General features: G+C 44.5%; 1 protein-coding gene across 1 annotated transcript in view; it reads left to right on the top strand.

The window, feature by feature from the left end:
- Positions 1-15,000, top strand: part of LOC105895850 (integrin alpha-5-like) — a 35,439-nt gene that overhangs the window by 10,379 nt on the left and 10,060 nt on the right. Inside the window, exons 4-19 of the mRNA XM_031568270.1 lie at positions 156-279; positions 502-563; positions 739-784; positions 3,439-3,564; positions 3,750-3,794; positions 4,330-4,373; positions 4,752-4,808; positions 5,043-5,095; positions 5,755-5,960; positions 6,420-6,611; positions 6,855-6,900; positions 6,989-7,102; positions 9,872-9,927; positions 10,484-10,641; positions 10,916-11,053; positions 13,946-14,013. Of these exons, the coding sequence (XP_031424130.1) occupies positions 156-279; positions 502-563; positions 739-784; positions 3,439-3,564; positions 3,750-3,794; positions 4,330-4,373; positions 4,752-4,808; positions 5,043-5,095; positions 5,755-5,960; positions 6,420-6,611; positions 6,855-6,900; positions 6,989-7,102; positions 9,872-9,927; positions 10,484-10,641; positions 10,916-11,053; positions 13,946-14,013 (1,535 nt within the window). The remainder of the gene's footprint in view (positions 1-155; positions 280-501; positions 564-738; positions 785-3,438; positions 3,565-3,749; positions 3,795-4,329; positions 4,374-4,751; positions 4,809-5,042; positions 5,096-5,754; positions 5,961-6,419; positions 6,612-6,854; positions 6,901-6,988; positions 7,103-9,871; positions 9,928-10,483; positions 10,642-10,915; positions 11,054-13,945; positions 14,014-15,000) is intronic.

Here is a 15,000-nt window from a genome sequence, read left to right as displayed (position 1 = left end):
GATGTTAGTCGGGGAGTGCAGTTAAAACCAAAGCCTATCCTATAGGCATACAGGCTTTTTTTTCTAGAACCTTTCTAAAACCTTTTTCTAGATTAGCATACCAGCCACTGGAGTGCTTTACTGATATTGTGTTGAATTAAATGTGTCTGTTCCAGGCCTGCGCCCCAAGGTACTTTTGGAGAACAGAGCACGATATTCCTTTTTCAGACGCCACCGGGACCTGCTACCTGTCTGTGAACAACTTCACCAAAATAGTTGAATACGCCCCCTGTCGAACAGGTATGGTATTGCTAACACTCGTTATCAGATCTATGACCAAAATTCTTTTGTGTATCTCTAACAAAAATGTCTAGAAAAAAAACACATCAGAACAGGCAGTGAATTTTAAGGACGTGTCCATAAGAAGTGTCGGCATACACACGTTGTTGATGAATGTGGGGACGTGGTGACGCCTGCAGCCCTGACCTGAGACTGAGGTTGTTTTCCTGTGTTTGATCTCAGAGAGACACGGCCCTGCCGGCCAGGGCTACTGCCAGGGGGGATTCAGTGCAGACTTCACTCAGGTGAGTCCAGCCATGGGACAAGGACCATTTCCACTGCGTCATTATTTATAACAGATGTCACGCTTTTTCTTCCGAAACCTTCCCATAAGGAATCTGTATTCTTTGATCAAAACAGGAAAATACTTCAAACAGATTTGCTAAGAAAGTCAGCATTGCCCACACTTTGTTTTTGCAGGATGGGAAGGTTGTTCTTGGGGGACCTGGAAGTTTCTACTGGCAAGGTGAGGTCATGCGAATAGTCCATTACTTTTCCTAAACAGCACAGAGGCTCTATATAAGCTTTACAGTATTGATGCTTGAGTTAATTGATGTGGTGGATATTTGGATGACATACATTGTTCTATTCATTATATGGTAGGGTTAGGGTTAGACAAAAACAGATATTAATGTTGAAAATGCACATAAAAGAATAAGATTGTGAAAGGTGGTGATCTCACCAGGTAGTACAGAAAATAGACAGTTCTGTTCTTTTAGGTATAAAAGTAAACAATTGTAAGTATGTTTGGTGATTATCAACAGTCTTAGTATCCTAAGAGGTATTTGTATAGGAGTGTGAATAGTACCAAAATACCTAAAGAGACAGTAAGCAACAGGTTGCCACTTTTTGAAGCATATCTTTATAGGCGAGTACTTGTATTACCTTATAATCAATTTTCATGGTATATAGTCATGTGAAGGACAGATAAACAGACCTGCCGTTCTAACTTGCCTCCAAGCAAATTTATAAAAAGCTTTCACAGCATATCAGCAACAAATTCACCAAACGACATAGGGCCTCATTCTCGAACGCAGTTAAGAAGAATTTAAGAGGAATTTAAGAGGAATTGGATTTAGGACAACATTCGGCATTCATGAAAGTTTTCTCATCTGGGATTTGCTCTGAACTTCAGAAGACTTTCCGAACTCGAAATAGCAGTCGTAACTCGGCCAGAGTTTTCTCAAATGCGATTCCTTAAAAAACCACAAGATGGCCCCGTGGGCCATCTTGTGGTTTTTTGAGGAATCGCATTTAAGAAAACTCTCCGTGTTAATGAATTTGTGAGAAATCGTTGGTGATTGCGTTCACATCAACTCTACAGATCCTCGGATTAAAGTATCATTAACAATTACGTTTCACATGTAGGCCTATAGTCATGATTCTACGAGGCACCGTGATGTCATAAAATAAATAAAAGGACTACACCGGAATGCTGCGCTCGTCTAGTGAGCGTCGTTTGGCACTGCCGTCTGTGCAAGTACGGCAATCCAGAATTTTCAAGTAGTTCCACGTTGGTGGAACGAACTGCCTAGCACTACCAGAGCAGGCGCGTCCCTCTCTACCTTTAAGAAGCTTTTGAAGACCCAACTCTTCAGAGAGCACCTCCCTTCCTAACTGGCACTTCGACTAGTGCTTAACTTGCACTTATAGCAGTTACATTCCTGCACTTCGTTTTTATTTCCTATTTCGTTTTTCTATTTCTTATGTAAAGTAGTATTTATTGTTACACTAGGTCTCTATTGCTCGTAGCTTGACTGTTCTATCCCTTGTACGTCGCTTTGGACAAAAGTGTCTGCTAAATGACTAAATGTAATGTACACGAAACCGCTTTGACATGACTCGTTTACGAGTTGCTTTCGTGTAGATTCGGTCGATTCCGACTGCACACGTCACTACGGTTGCGTGCCCTTATAAGGAGCTGGCAGGGCGTGTATGTATGCAAATTCAGGAGCACGAGAACGCGCTTTCAATTTAAGAAAACTCTTCCGGGGGAGCACAGCCCAGAAAACTTCTGCTGCGTAGGACCGCATTTTCAAGCGTGCATGAATTTGGCGGATGTCTTTTGCTTACGTTGTTTTTCCGAAGCCCGTAAGAAACATTTCAGAAGAAACTTCAGAAAATGTTCGAGAATGAGGGCCATAGTCTTTATATCAATGTCAGCTGTGCTGTTTGTAAAGATTTTGACCTTTCAACCAAAGCTTTCGACCAAACTCTTTACTGCTGCTTTAATTGTCATCCAAATATAAGCACATTTATTGGTAACTTAACAGCTCTTGTGCTCTTAAACTGCAGACCTGATATAAAGCTATACACGTCAGTTGGCCTGAAGTCTGGTGACTGCTCACATCTTAGCCTGGGAGTCGCACAGGACATGAGGCAGCAAGGTCTCAGTGCTTTCAATGGGAAAGACCAAAAATCTAGTTTGTGGCTTTTGCCATCAAGTTAGATCATTTGAGATCAAAGTAATTAGATGGAAGTGGTAAAAGAAGCTTAGGAAGAGATTTTTCAGAAACATCCACAGTGCCTGAAGAGCTGCAATCTCAAACTCACATTTGTCTCAATTCAGACAATGTTTGGGCCACTGGGCCAAGCCTTGGGCCATTATGCAAAGGGGAAACAAAATAAAATGCTGTGTTACTGCAGAGGCATTGAACCACAGCTATGAGAGAGGCTTTATCCCATTTAATCCTCCAAGACAAAACTGACTGAATTGAGTAAACCCATAATAAAATTTAAGAGTTTACTATAGTCGTTTTACATAACCACAGTGGTTATGGATTTTAAAAGGCAATCAGGCTGACATCCTTAGGCCTTGTCTTTTGGTCATATTGCATCTGGTAAATGTTATACAAGTATGGAAGCCCCCAGTGAAATATGCCCTGTACTGCTAAGGTGAATGTTGAACGTCTAAGGTTAATGTTTGCAGTAAAAGTCTGTCAGGCTGGAAGCTCTGTTATCTTCGTGAATAGGTGCCTGTGCTTTTAGAATGTCTCTGGATGCAATTGACCTTTTGACTTTTTGTAACCTTTGACATTGCACATCCCCTCCCTCCCCCCCAAATACCCCCCCCCCCCCCCCCCCCCCCCACACACACACACACATCCCTACAATCCCTAGGTCAGCTGATCTCAGCCACTACTGAGGAAATAGTGAAGGCCTTCTACCCCTCCTACTTCCTGTTGTCAGTGGCCGGGCAGGTGCAGACCAGACAGGTGCAGAGCAGCTATGATGACAGCTACCTGGGTGAGCCACTCCAGGGGGTCCACTGGAAAGGGACATGTTATCTGGAATTATGTATTGGCAAGACATTGTTCATCACATTGCTGTCTGATTCTCTCTCTCTCTCTCTCTCTCTCTTTCTCTCTCTCTCTCTCTCTCTCTCTCTCTCTCTCTCTCTCTCTCTCTCTCTTTCCCTACCCCCTTTTCAGGTTACTCTGTGGCTGTGGGAGAGTTCAGTGGAGATGATACGGAAGGTACAGCGCTTGCACCTTTAGTCATAAACACACACACACACACACACACACACACACAACCACACACACACACAGAGTCACACATATACACACATATGCACATCCTCCACAAGCATTTGGCTCTGCATGGGTTTGTTTAGATGGAATGTTTGGTTTCATTGTGCTGACATGTCTTCTTTTCTGTGTTTGTCTTCTGTTTGGTTTCATCGTGCTAACATGTCTTAATTTCTGTGTTTATCTTCTGTTTGGTTTCATCGTGCTAACATGTCTTCTTTTCTGTGTTTGTCTTCTGTTTGGTTTCATTGTGCTAACATGTCCTCTTTTGTTAGTTTGTCTTCTGTTTGGTTTCATCGTGCTAACATGTCCTCTTTTCTGTCTTTGTCTTCTGTTTGGTTTCATCGTGCTAACATGTCTTCTTTTCTGTGTTTGTCTTCTGTTTGGTTTCATTGTGCTAACATGTCCTCTTTTCTTAGTTTGTCTTCTGTTTGGTTTCATCGTGCTAACATGTCCTCTTTTCTGTGTTTGTCTTCTATAGATATTGTAACAGGGGTCCCCAAAGGAGTCATGCTGCATGGTTTAGTAAGGAGTCCTCAAAATATTCCATCATGAATTGTCCTGTTGGCATTTAGTTTGGCATTATAGGTTGACATAATAGGATGTGAAAAGGGGTGAGGGAGTGACAGATACAAAAATGGAGAATTGAAATGGAGAATTGAAGGGACAATGAAAGGCAGATGATATGAAGTTATGTAATGTAATGAGGAGAAATAATTAGTATTACTTCTAGCTGACATCGAAACAATAGAGCTCTTCAGATCTCAGTGCTGACAGAAAAGTTGCTCTGAAAAATGACCTATTGTTTACACATAAGTGATCATTTAAAAGTTATTAGAAATGTGGCAATAGTTGTGACACAGGCGCAGAAAATGCTTACCCAAGTGGTTTGTGCTATGTTAGGTATCTCTCCTAAATGGAACCAATCTACAGTCCATGCTGAACTTCACCGGTGAACAGGTTCGTTTGGAATATCTCCCTTGTCCTTTCTTTGCAACACCAGAACCTTCCTAAAATGACTGTTGTCCATAAAAGAAAATCAAAAATGTTTGAACTGTACATTATGTTACGTTGCATGATGTTGAGCCGACAACATCACTGGAAATTGACATGGCTGCACACTACAACAGAGGGACCCTCGAGTAGAGTACCTGTGATGTGCTGACCTTTCTCATGGATTCTAATGCTTTCCAGATGGGCTCATACTTCGGTTATGCAGTGGCAACAACGGATATCAACAATGATGGGTGAGTGAGCAGACTCAGCAAGGCCTCTGTGTGAATGGACAGGATATATGTAGGCATGGTATGTGTGTGTGTGTGTGTGTGTGTGTGTGTGTGTGTGTGTGTGTGTGTGTGTGTGTGTGTGTGTGTGTGTGTGTGTGTGTGTGTGTGTGTGTGTGTGTGTTTCTGCATGCATATGTGATTTCATGCGAACAGAGATAGACAAGAAAGGGAAAAGAAAAACGCTTGCAGAAACGACCCTCCTTATATTTCGCCCATCTTTCCACCGCAAACATATTTTAGTTTTATCCTCCTTTTGTTATAGTGATTGTTGCCTGAGGCAGTTTTGGAAATCTGTTGTCATTATATATTCAAGGGAATTCTAGACAAATGTATGATTTCACGGTATACAGTATCAACTCTATATGCGGCTAGTTACCACAGCTACTGTACTATAACAGCCCCCCTATACTATCTCTCTCTTCCGCTCTCTATCTATCTATCTATCTATCTATCTATCTATCTATCTATCTATCTATCTACACCATCCACGGACCTTGTTTCCTTCTCTCCTTGTCTTTCTTCTACCTTTACCTCTCTCTCTCTCTCTCTCTCTCTCTCTCTCACTCTCTCTCGCTCTCTCTCTCCTCTCCTCACCTCTCCTCTCCTCCTTCTCCTGTCAGGCTGGTGGACCTGCTGGTGGGGGCTCCTCTCTTCATGTTCCACCAGCCAGGAGGCCACCTGGAGGAGGTGGGGCGTGTGTACGTGTACCTGCAGACGGCCCCCCTGCTGTTCCTGCCCTCCCCGCCGCTGAGCGGCACGCACACCTACGGCAGGTTCGGCGCCTCCTTCGCCCCCCTGGGTGACCTGGATCAGGACGGCTATAACGGTGAGGAGCCCGTGGTGACGGGCTGTCACAGAGTGGAGACCGGGTTTAGACAGGATTTCGTTCCAACCATCTGGATCTGATACTTGGTACAATTTGCGGATCAGGCGAAACAGTTGATGAGTGAAAGCAGCAGCGCCAGCTTAGGGCTTCCATTCTGAACCTCTACACCTCTGACTAGAGCAGACTTCTATTAGAGCATTCTACTACAGCATACTTCTATTAGAGCATTCTACTGAGCATACTTCTATTAGAGCATTCTACTACAGCATACTTCTATTAGAGCATTCTACTGAGCATACTTCTATTAGAGCATTCTACTAGCATACTTCTATTAGAGCATTCTACTAGCATACTTCTTTTATTTCCTTTATGTCGGTTATCATTACATTGTCATTACCTTAGCTCCTGGCTATCCACCATAGCATGTGTACCCATTCTGATGTGGAATGTCTCTTCCAGATGTAGCCATTGGTTGCCCCTTTGGAGGGAAGGATGGACAAGGGCTGGTCTTCATCTATAATGGACAGACAACTGGATTAAAGGACACACCCTCTCAGGTGTTGGCTGGCCAATGGGCTACTGGTGTGCTTCCCACAGGGTTTGGTCACTCCATCCAAGGAAACAAAGACCTGGATGTGAATGGTTATCCCGGTACGCATCAGCTTAATATGAATGACTGTGCCGTCTCATGAGCAGACCTGTGGCAATGAGTCAATGCTAAGCTAATGCTAAGCTTTTCACCTTGTAAAAAAGTCAATGTAAAATCCCTCTGAAAATCAAATGTGCCTATTATCATCATCATCATCATGGTATCAATCCCAAATGTGTTCTTTGCCTATCAATCAAAATATGTCACTCATCCTCAGTTATTGATCTGTGCCTATTTCTGTCTAGATGTCCTTGTCGGGGCCTTTGGAGCAGACAAGGCAGTTCTGTACAGGTATATCTCTTCTGCCTGGATGTGTATAGAGGCATGACAATGGATTTCCATTTTTGCATTTCTCACACTTCACTGTTCTCCATCTCAGGGCAAGACCCATTGTAAATGCCTCTGCCACTTTGGTAGTGCAGCCTACCATGATCAACCCAGAAGAGAAGAACTGCATAGTGACCAATGAGAATGGAACCGTCCCTTCATCCTGGTATGTCAAAGAAAGCCTTCCATGGAACTCTCTTGGTTTGGGATGATGGTGGTCATGTGTACAGATATGCTGCTGCTGCTGCTGCTGCTGCTGCTGCTGCTGCTGCTGATGATGACGATGATGATGATGATGATGATGATGATGATGATGATGATGATGATGATGATGATGAACCACCATTACCACTATAACACTGAACCATTCCAAGACAAAGGACTTTTTCTACTGGCAATGGAAATTTGTATTGACACATTCCAGCAACTTAAGAGTTAAACACCTTAACAATCAACCGCCTGTCAGGCTTGTAAATGGAGTTTTAAAATGGGATCTTAGAGGGCTGCTTTCCATCTTGAGATTGGGCAAGAATTCCACAACATGCGGAGATGTAGAAATGCAGTCTGAGAATGTCCAGTCGTTAAATAACAGTTGGAAAATGTCAAAGAGTCTGCTTAACATGTTCCAGCAACCTGTCCAAGTGTTGATGGAAACAAGAAACAAGGGAAGGAGGAGCACAGAGCATTCTCTCTCTAGAAAGTCCTTCCTCCGCCGAAAATGAAGTGAAATGTGGAATAATTTGAGACACTTCAAAGAGAGGGCTAAATGATACTGGCTGCCATCATAGCTCCAGTTGTGTTGGTTTCCTGGAGGCTGTGTAAGGCAACGTTATGCGAGAGGAGGTGGAGGCAAAAGATGTTCAGTAATTGTCTAGGTTGACCAGGACTATGATAAGCACATCAGATGTGCGATGTGAGATAGAACAGATAGAGCGCCGCCTTTCAGGATGAAAGAGTTCAAATCACACTTTTGCTTGGGTCAGCCCTGTGGATTTGCTAGTGAAGGACCTTGAGGTAGAGCTAATGCATGGGATTGGCTTGCTGAGGAGGACATTGGTGGATGTACACTAGGTTTGGTAGTGCGTTGACACCCTGAGCCTCTGGTGCAGCATCAGTGATGGTCAGATTGGGCTGACCCACAGGAAGAGGGTGGAGGAGTTTGGCCAGGAGAACCAGCATTCGCATTGTATGAGACACGGTTTGGCTTGCACGGACTGAACATCATGACAAAGAACTACGCCTTATTTCACACACATGCACACACACACACACACACACACACGTACACACACACACACGTACACACACACACGTACACACACACACGTACACACACACACACACACACACACACACACACACACACACACTCACACACACACACACACACACACACACACACACACACACACACACACACATAGCAGTCCCCTCCAGTGTGGTGTCCAGCTTGTGAGAGTGTGTTTTTCCTCACCCTCCTTATGTAAACTGTTTTGTGAAAACACAGTGCTCAGGGTGTGCCTCTCAACATCAGTCATCACTGAAAAGGAGTGTAACCCTCATTTTTTTGTGTTACCCAAATTCGTCAGTGTCTCATGTAAGTGGTATAATATCCAGCGGTTCTTTCCTGGGTATACAGTTTCCTCTTGGGTATTCGTGTCAGGATAATATCCAATCTAATGGGCTTGTCTTTCTTCCACTTTTGCTGTGAGAAGATTGACATGACGTGTCATTTTCAACTAGCAACCATCACGGTGCAAAGGGTGCACGCACACAAATGTGCGTCAGCACAATGCTTTCTGTACGCGCAAGCAAATGTATTCCTGTAGCGGGAGTGAGACGTGGGTTATGTGGTTAGATATCTTCTTGTGCTGTCAGGAGTTGTTGAAGACATTTAGCATAGCTAGTGATGGGGAACAGATTGAATACTCCAGATTCCTCCCAAGTTCAGCAGGGTGCATATAGGATCACAACAGGGCCTGCAGTTGTGGTGGTGGGGGAGGGGTGGGGGTGGGATGGGGAATATATCTGTCAAATAATCATCTGATCTGTGCGTGACACTGGCTTGAGCGGTGGACTTCTGGACCTCAGTGTTTGTGCTCTATGGCGTGTGCCCACGTGATAAATCCACTCAATCTGTACAGACGACCTCTCCAGACGCCCACTGGGACATGGAGAAGGTCCAGATCAGTCATTACCTAGCGGGGGAGTAGAGAATCTCTGGCCAGGAATCCAGCAGGGCTGTACCAGCTCAGGGCCTGTATGGATGTCTTGGGCCTGTATGTGGGGATATATTATATGGATGCCTTGGGCCTGTATGTGGGGATATATTAAATGGATGTCTTAGGCCTGTATGTGGGGATATATTATATTGATGTCTTGGGCCTGTATGTGGGGATATATTATATGGATGTCTTGGGCCTGTATGTGGGGATATATTGTATGGATGTCTTGGGCCTGTATGGATGTCTTGGGCCTGTATGTGGGGATATATTATATGGATGTCTTGGACCTGTATGTGGGGATATATTATATGGATGTCTTGGGCCTGTATGTGGGGATATATTATATGGATGTCTTGGGCCTGTATGTGGGGATATATTATATGGATGTCTTGGACCTGTATGTGGGGATATATTATATGGATGTCTTGGGCCTGTATGTGGGGATATATTATACGGATGTCTTGTCTGGGGTGATTGTTGTGGTAAAGCAATGAACTGTAGTAGTTGTAAACTGTGTGTGCCCTTCCACTGCCAGGAGAATGGTGCTGACACCATCAGTAATGGTATAGGTCCCCATTTCAGCTTTGTCTGACTTTATGTGGTTTAGGAGATTCTGGAATCGATGGTAGTAAATAATTCTCTCTCTCTCTCTCTCTCTCTCTCTCTCTCCCTCTCTCTCTCTGTCTTTCTTATGTTTTTTTGTGCTTTAGTGTAAGTTTGAGTTTCTGTATCTCTGCCGATGGAAAGCACCTTCCTGCTGATTTGGGTGAGTCTAATCGGTTGTGTGTGTGTGTGTGTGTGTGTGTGTGTGTGTGTGTGTGTGTGTGTGTGTGTGTGTGTGTGTGTGTGTGTGTGTGTGTGTGTGTGTGTGTGTGTGTGTGAAAGAGAGAGAATCTACGTGTAATCCTTGCCACTAATGTCACATAGTTTTCCTAACTCAATTTCCCAGTTAAGATGAAAGACACACTTAGATCCTGGGTAACTGAGGTAAACGGCAACATTCACATTTCTACCCCCCTGTTTGTGTAGTAGCAGTCCTGCTCAGAGGCGAATGATAGGAAAAGAAAATACCCTGGTTTAACCAAAATACATTTCTGCATGTGTGTACACTTCATTGTATGTGTGTGTGTGTGTGTGTGTGTGTGTGTGTGTGTGTGTGTGTGTGTGTGTGTGTGTGTGTGTGTGTGAGAGATTTGTGTGTGTTTTTGTGTGTGCATGCATATGTGAATGCTAATGTGTTTGAGTGTGTATGCATGTGTTTATATGTGTGTGTGTGTGTGTGTGTGTGTGTGTGTGTGTGTCTGTGTGTGTGTGTCCTGCAGCCTTCGTGGTGGAGCTGCAGCTGGACAGTGTGAAGCAGAAACAGAGAGGGCTGGTGCGGAGGGCTCTCTTTCTGGACACCCAGAAGCCCAGTCACCTGCAGCGGCTCCCCCTGGCCAACGGAGAACGCCTGTGCCAAGAGAGCAGGATCTACCTGCAAGTCAGTACCGCACACACACCCTGCACCCAGCACACATACACACTTGATATTAACAACTATGTGTATGTACTTATGTGCAAAAGTACATTCATCTAGCAATGACACCATCTTAGCCTTCAGTACATGCAGTACCTTCTCATCACAAACCTATAATGCTCAATGTTAGCCTTACATAAAAAAAACATTTAGAAACTTTACCTGCCTGAGTGAAACAATGATTTAAGTAATGATGATTAAAGTATTTATTTATTCATGGTTTTCTCTCAAATGTCAGGGTGAAAAGGCGTTCCGGGACAAGCTGACGCCCATAGTGATCACCCTCAGCTTCTCTCTGGATCCCCAGGCTCCTGTGGACTCCCACGGCCTGCAGCCCATCCTCAACTACCAGACTAAACAGCTCATTGAGCAGAAGGTACCAGACCCCCTCCTTCAGTGTATCAATCGACGTGCACTTTTGACAGAGTCCTGTCTACGGCATAATGGCCACAATAAATAGAAATGTGTTGATGAAATTGGATTTCAATTTACACATGTTAGCAGTCTGAACAATATCACTGAGGTTTGGTGTGGCGATTCAGAGATGCCAAAGCTGTTCAGCAGATTTGATGTTGTACTAGATTGTTCCGATCTATAGATCTTTTTTAGGTTAGGCATGAACCAGACAGCAGCCGGGTGTGGCCCTGATGTGGTGCACACCTGGGCAGCCCTGAGTGAGCTACGGGCCAGATGTGTTCATGATGGCGCTAATATCAGAGACAAATCAGCATACTACATTTCCCATCTCTCAAACATACTGTGATAGTAACATGGATGTTTATGGACATGGTTTTGTTGTTGTTGTTCTTTGTTGTGCATTTGTCTGTACATTTTTGTAGAAGGGGTTGTGTGTGTGTGGGGGGGGGGGGGGGGGGGGGTCGTTGTTACGGTGCTGCACAAACACAGAGAGAGAACTGACTGATTCTTTTTGGGGCGGGCCGCCCTGGTGCTTGGCTGGAGGAGAGTTTTGCCATCTGGTAAAGATTTGTTTATATATGTAAGCCATTGGTCTGTGTGCTTGCCCAGTGAGAGTGTGTGAGTGCACGTGCTTCTGCATGTGTGTGTGTGTGTGTGTGTGTGTGTGTGTGTGTGTGTGTGTGTGTGTGTGTGTGTGTGTGTGTGTGTGTGTGTGTGTGTGTGTGTGTGTGTGTGTGTGTGTGTGTGTGTATGTATGTATGTGTGTGAGTGTGTGTGTGTGTGTGGGTGTATGAGTGTATATGTGTGTAAGAGTGTGTGGGTGTTCCAGCTTACAGCTGTGGTTGTTAGTGTTCAGCCGAAGACATGAACATAGTGCTATCATATGAGGCTTTAGGGGGAAAGGAACTTTGTGTGAAATGTGATATCTGTCACATCCTCTAATGTGATTCAAATTTACTCTCACTTTCCTCCCCCTCTCTTTCCCCCTCTCTTTCTCCCTCTCTTCCTCCCTCTTTCACCCTCTCTTCATCTCCCTCTGTTTCTGTGACAGACTTTCTTCTTCATAGTTTCTCACTAAACACACTAAATACTAACACATCTATTCCAGGTGCTATTTATTCCTCTTCACTCTGTTGTCTTGACAGTTTTTCTTTTCAGTTCGGAGAAACAATTTTCTTTCTGTTTGATCCCTCATCATGTTCCTCCTTCTCCTATTTCAGACATACAAGTCATTTTTTCCCGCATTTCAGTTTTGTTCTGGTAAAAAAATCAGTCATCAGGTTAGCTGCCACGTCCAGACAGGCAACTCCTCGTTGTTGTTGTCCAGGGTGAATGATCACCATGCCGACCAATCGTTATGGAAATGAATTGAGCGGTCACCGTGCTAACTCTGCCGTCTCGCAGCGTACATTTTGGTGGAATAACGCTTTCCATATGTGTCAGAAATCCAAGTCATGCAACAATGGGCTCATAGTACACAATACTGGAGCCAAGAAGAGAGGAGAGGAATGGAGGGAGAGATAAAGAAGGGGAACGAGAAACAAAGTGATTCAGGGTGTTTATAACTGTGAGCTGTCATTCACTAATAGCCATTCCTGCAAACTTTCCATAAATACTGTTGAGTGTTCACGTATCTGTGTGCTTGGTATTGCTGTGGAAGTGAGTGAAATGTGGAGCTGGTCTGTGATTTAAAGGCGTAATGATCTCCCCTGGGTTGTCCTCTCACAGGAGAGCACTCCCATTCTCTTAGGTAAACTCCCCATCCGTCCAACAGGGAGGGAGCAGCTGCCCTTTGTGTGTGTGTTTACAGTAGTGACCACAGATCTAAGGGTCTGTAATTACAGACTTCAGAGTGTGTTTTGTGTGCGCGCGTGTGTGTGTGTGTGTGTGTGTGTGTGTGTGCGTGTGTGTGTGTGTGCGTGCGTGCCGAGTGCGCGCGCACGTGTGTGTGTGTGTGTGTGTGCGTGAGACAGCGAGAGAGAGAGAGAGAAAGAGAGAGAGAGAGAGAGATCACACAAAGGCTTCATTCTCTCATCAGTAGCCAGAGAGTTATCCTAAACCATCTACAATTGCCTCTAAATGATAGTAGAAGTGAGTTATTAAATTATTAAGTTCGTAAGCGATTGCACACAACACATCTGTGTTGGCGTTCTACACAGCTTGTTTGTTAGACTTTATTAAATGTGGTGTGTGCTCACCAAACATGGTTGATCTTTCAGTAGTATGGCTATGTCACCGCACAGATAGCAAAGACATTTACTCAAGGGAGATCTCACCAACGAGTGTTCTATTTTCTGATTTACTCAAGGGAGATCTCACCAACGAGTGTTCTATTTTCTGATTTACTCAAGGGAGATCTCACCAATGAGTGTACTATTTTTTTCTACTTTTTCTTCTTTTTTTCCCTGTGACCAGTCGAAAGGGGTGGGTTTTAGTGCCTCATTACAGCCAGACTACTTTATGATCTCTGATTATTGGACTTTGGAATGAACCCAGTGAATAGCAACACTGTTGGAATGTCCTTTTCTAATCAAAGACTCCCGAGCCTGGGTTACACACACGCATGCAAACATATATACAGACACACAAACCCCATGCACACAGACTCACAGATATCACTCTACCCAGTTCATCGAAATTCCATGCTTGCTCAGTGTATGAGACCGTTGTGAGACCATTACGAGAGCATCAGTTAGACTTGTCACGATACTCTGTCATTGGACTGCCCTATTGTTGGAGCTTGCTCCATCTGAATTATGAGCCCACATGTGCAGGACATTATGCACTGACTGTGGTCTCCCAGTTGGTGTACCTGTACTGAGGACCCTGTTCCTCTCTTTTTTCCTTACAGGCTCAGATTCAACTTGACTGTGGAGATGACAACATCTGTGTGCCGGACCTGAAGTTGACTGTTAAGGGGTAAGGGGCTAAGTGTGTGTGTGTGTGTGTGTGTGTGTGTGTGTGTGTGTGTGTGTGTGTGTGTGTGTGTGTGTGTGTGTGTGTGTGTGTGTGTTTGTGTGTGTGTGTGTGGTATAGACAGAGGTAGAGAAAAAAAAGAGAGAGAGAGAGAGATGAGAGGAAGAGGGGATGGAGGTAGCTAAAGATGAAAGGGGGGGTAGCCTGATGTTTGTTAACCCGGAGAGCAACATTGGGTGGTGAGGGTGAGAGGGCCCGTTGGCTTTGAAGTCTCCCTGACTGCCACTCCTTGATTAAAGACGCCTGCTGGCATTCCACAGAAAGTGCGCCAAGAATCCTCCACTTGCCTCCGTCTGCACCAGACTCACAGCCCGCCACCCCCCACCCCCTTCTCCAACCTAAACAATGGAAAAGGTCTCATTTCTTTACGCTTATCAGTCACATAAAGTTGGACGGCGCTCAAATCAGAGCTGGAGGAAAAATAGAGTAGCCATTCACAAAACAGAGATGGATTTGTGGGTTATTTTTAAAAGCGCGAGTAGGGAAATAGACGATCTTGCCAGATTTGTTAAGTTTTGTCAGCAGGGGAGGCGCACTTGGAACGGGAGTCAGGATTTAAACTCGCAGTGGACTGAGCCAGAGGAGCAGTGTTTGGGTCTGTTTCCTCTTTTAGTGTGTGTGTGTGTGTGTGTGTGTGTGTGTGTGTGTTCGTGTGTGTGTGTGTGTGTTTGTGTCAGGTCGTGTTTCCAATTTCCACTGCTCTGAGCAACTCCGTCCCAGACCGGTTGGCATGGTAACTACACTCAGGTTTATATAGTTTATATTGCCTCCATGTTCTTGGCCTTATGTGACTTGGGCCTTTTTCCACTGAAAAACTACAAAGTTTACCCTTAGTTCTTCAATTTCCCCCTGTTTAAAAAGTCGCTCAGTAAAGTCGATACATTTCTACAGCAGAATGCTACATTTTAATTGCTTGTTAAACACGTGAAG

Source organism: Clupea harengus, chromosome 5 (assembly GCF_900700415.2).
Source record: "Clupea harengus chromosome 5, Ch_v2.0.2, whole genome shotgun sequence".
Lineage (NCBI taxonomy): Eukaryota > Metazoa > Chordata > Actinopteri > Clupeiformes > Clupeidae > Clupea > Clupea harengus.
Note: the sequence above shows the minus strand (reverse complement) of the source record. Positions and strands in the feature narration are given on the sequence as shown.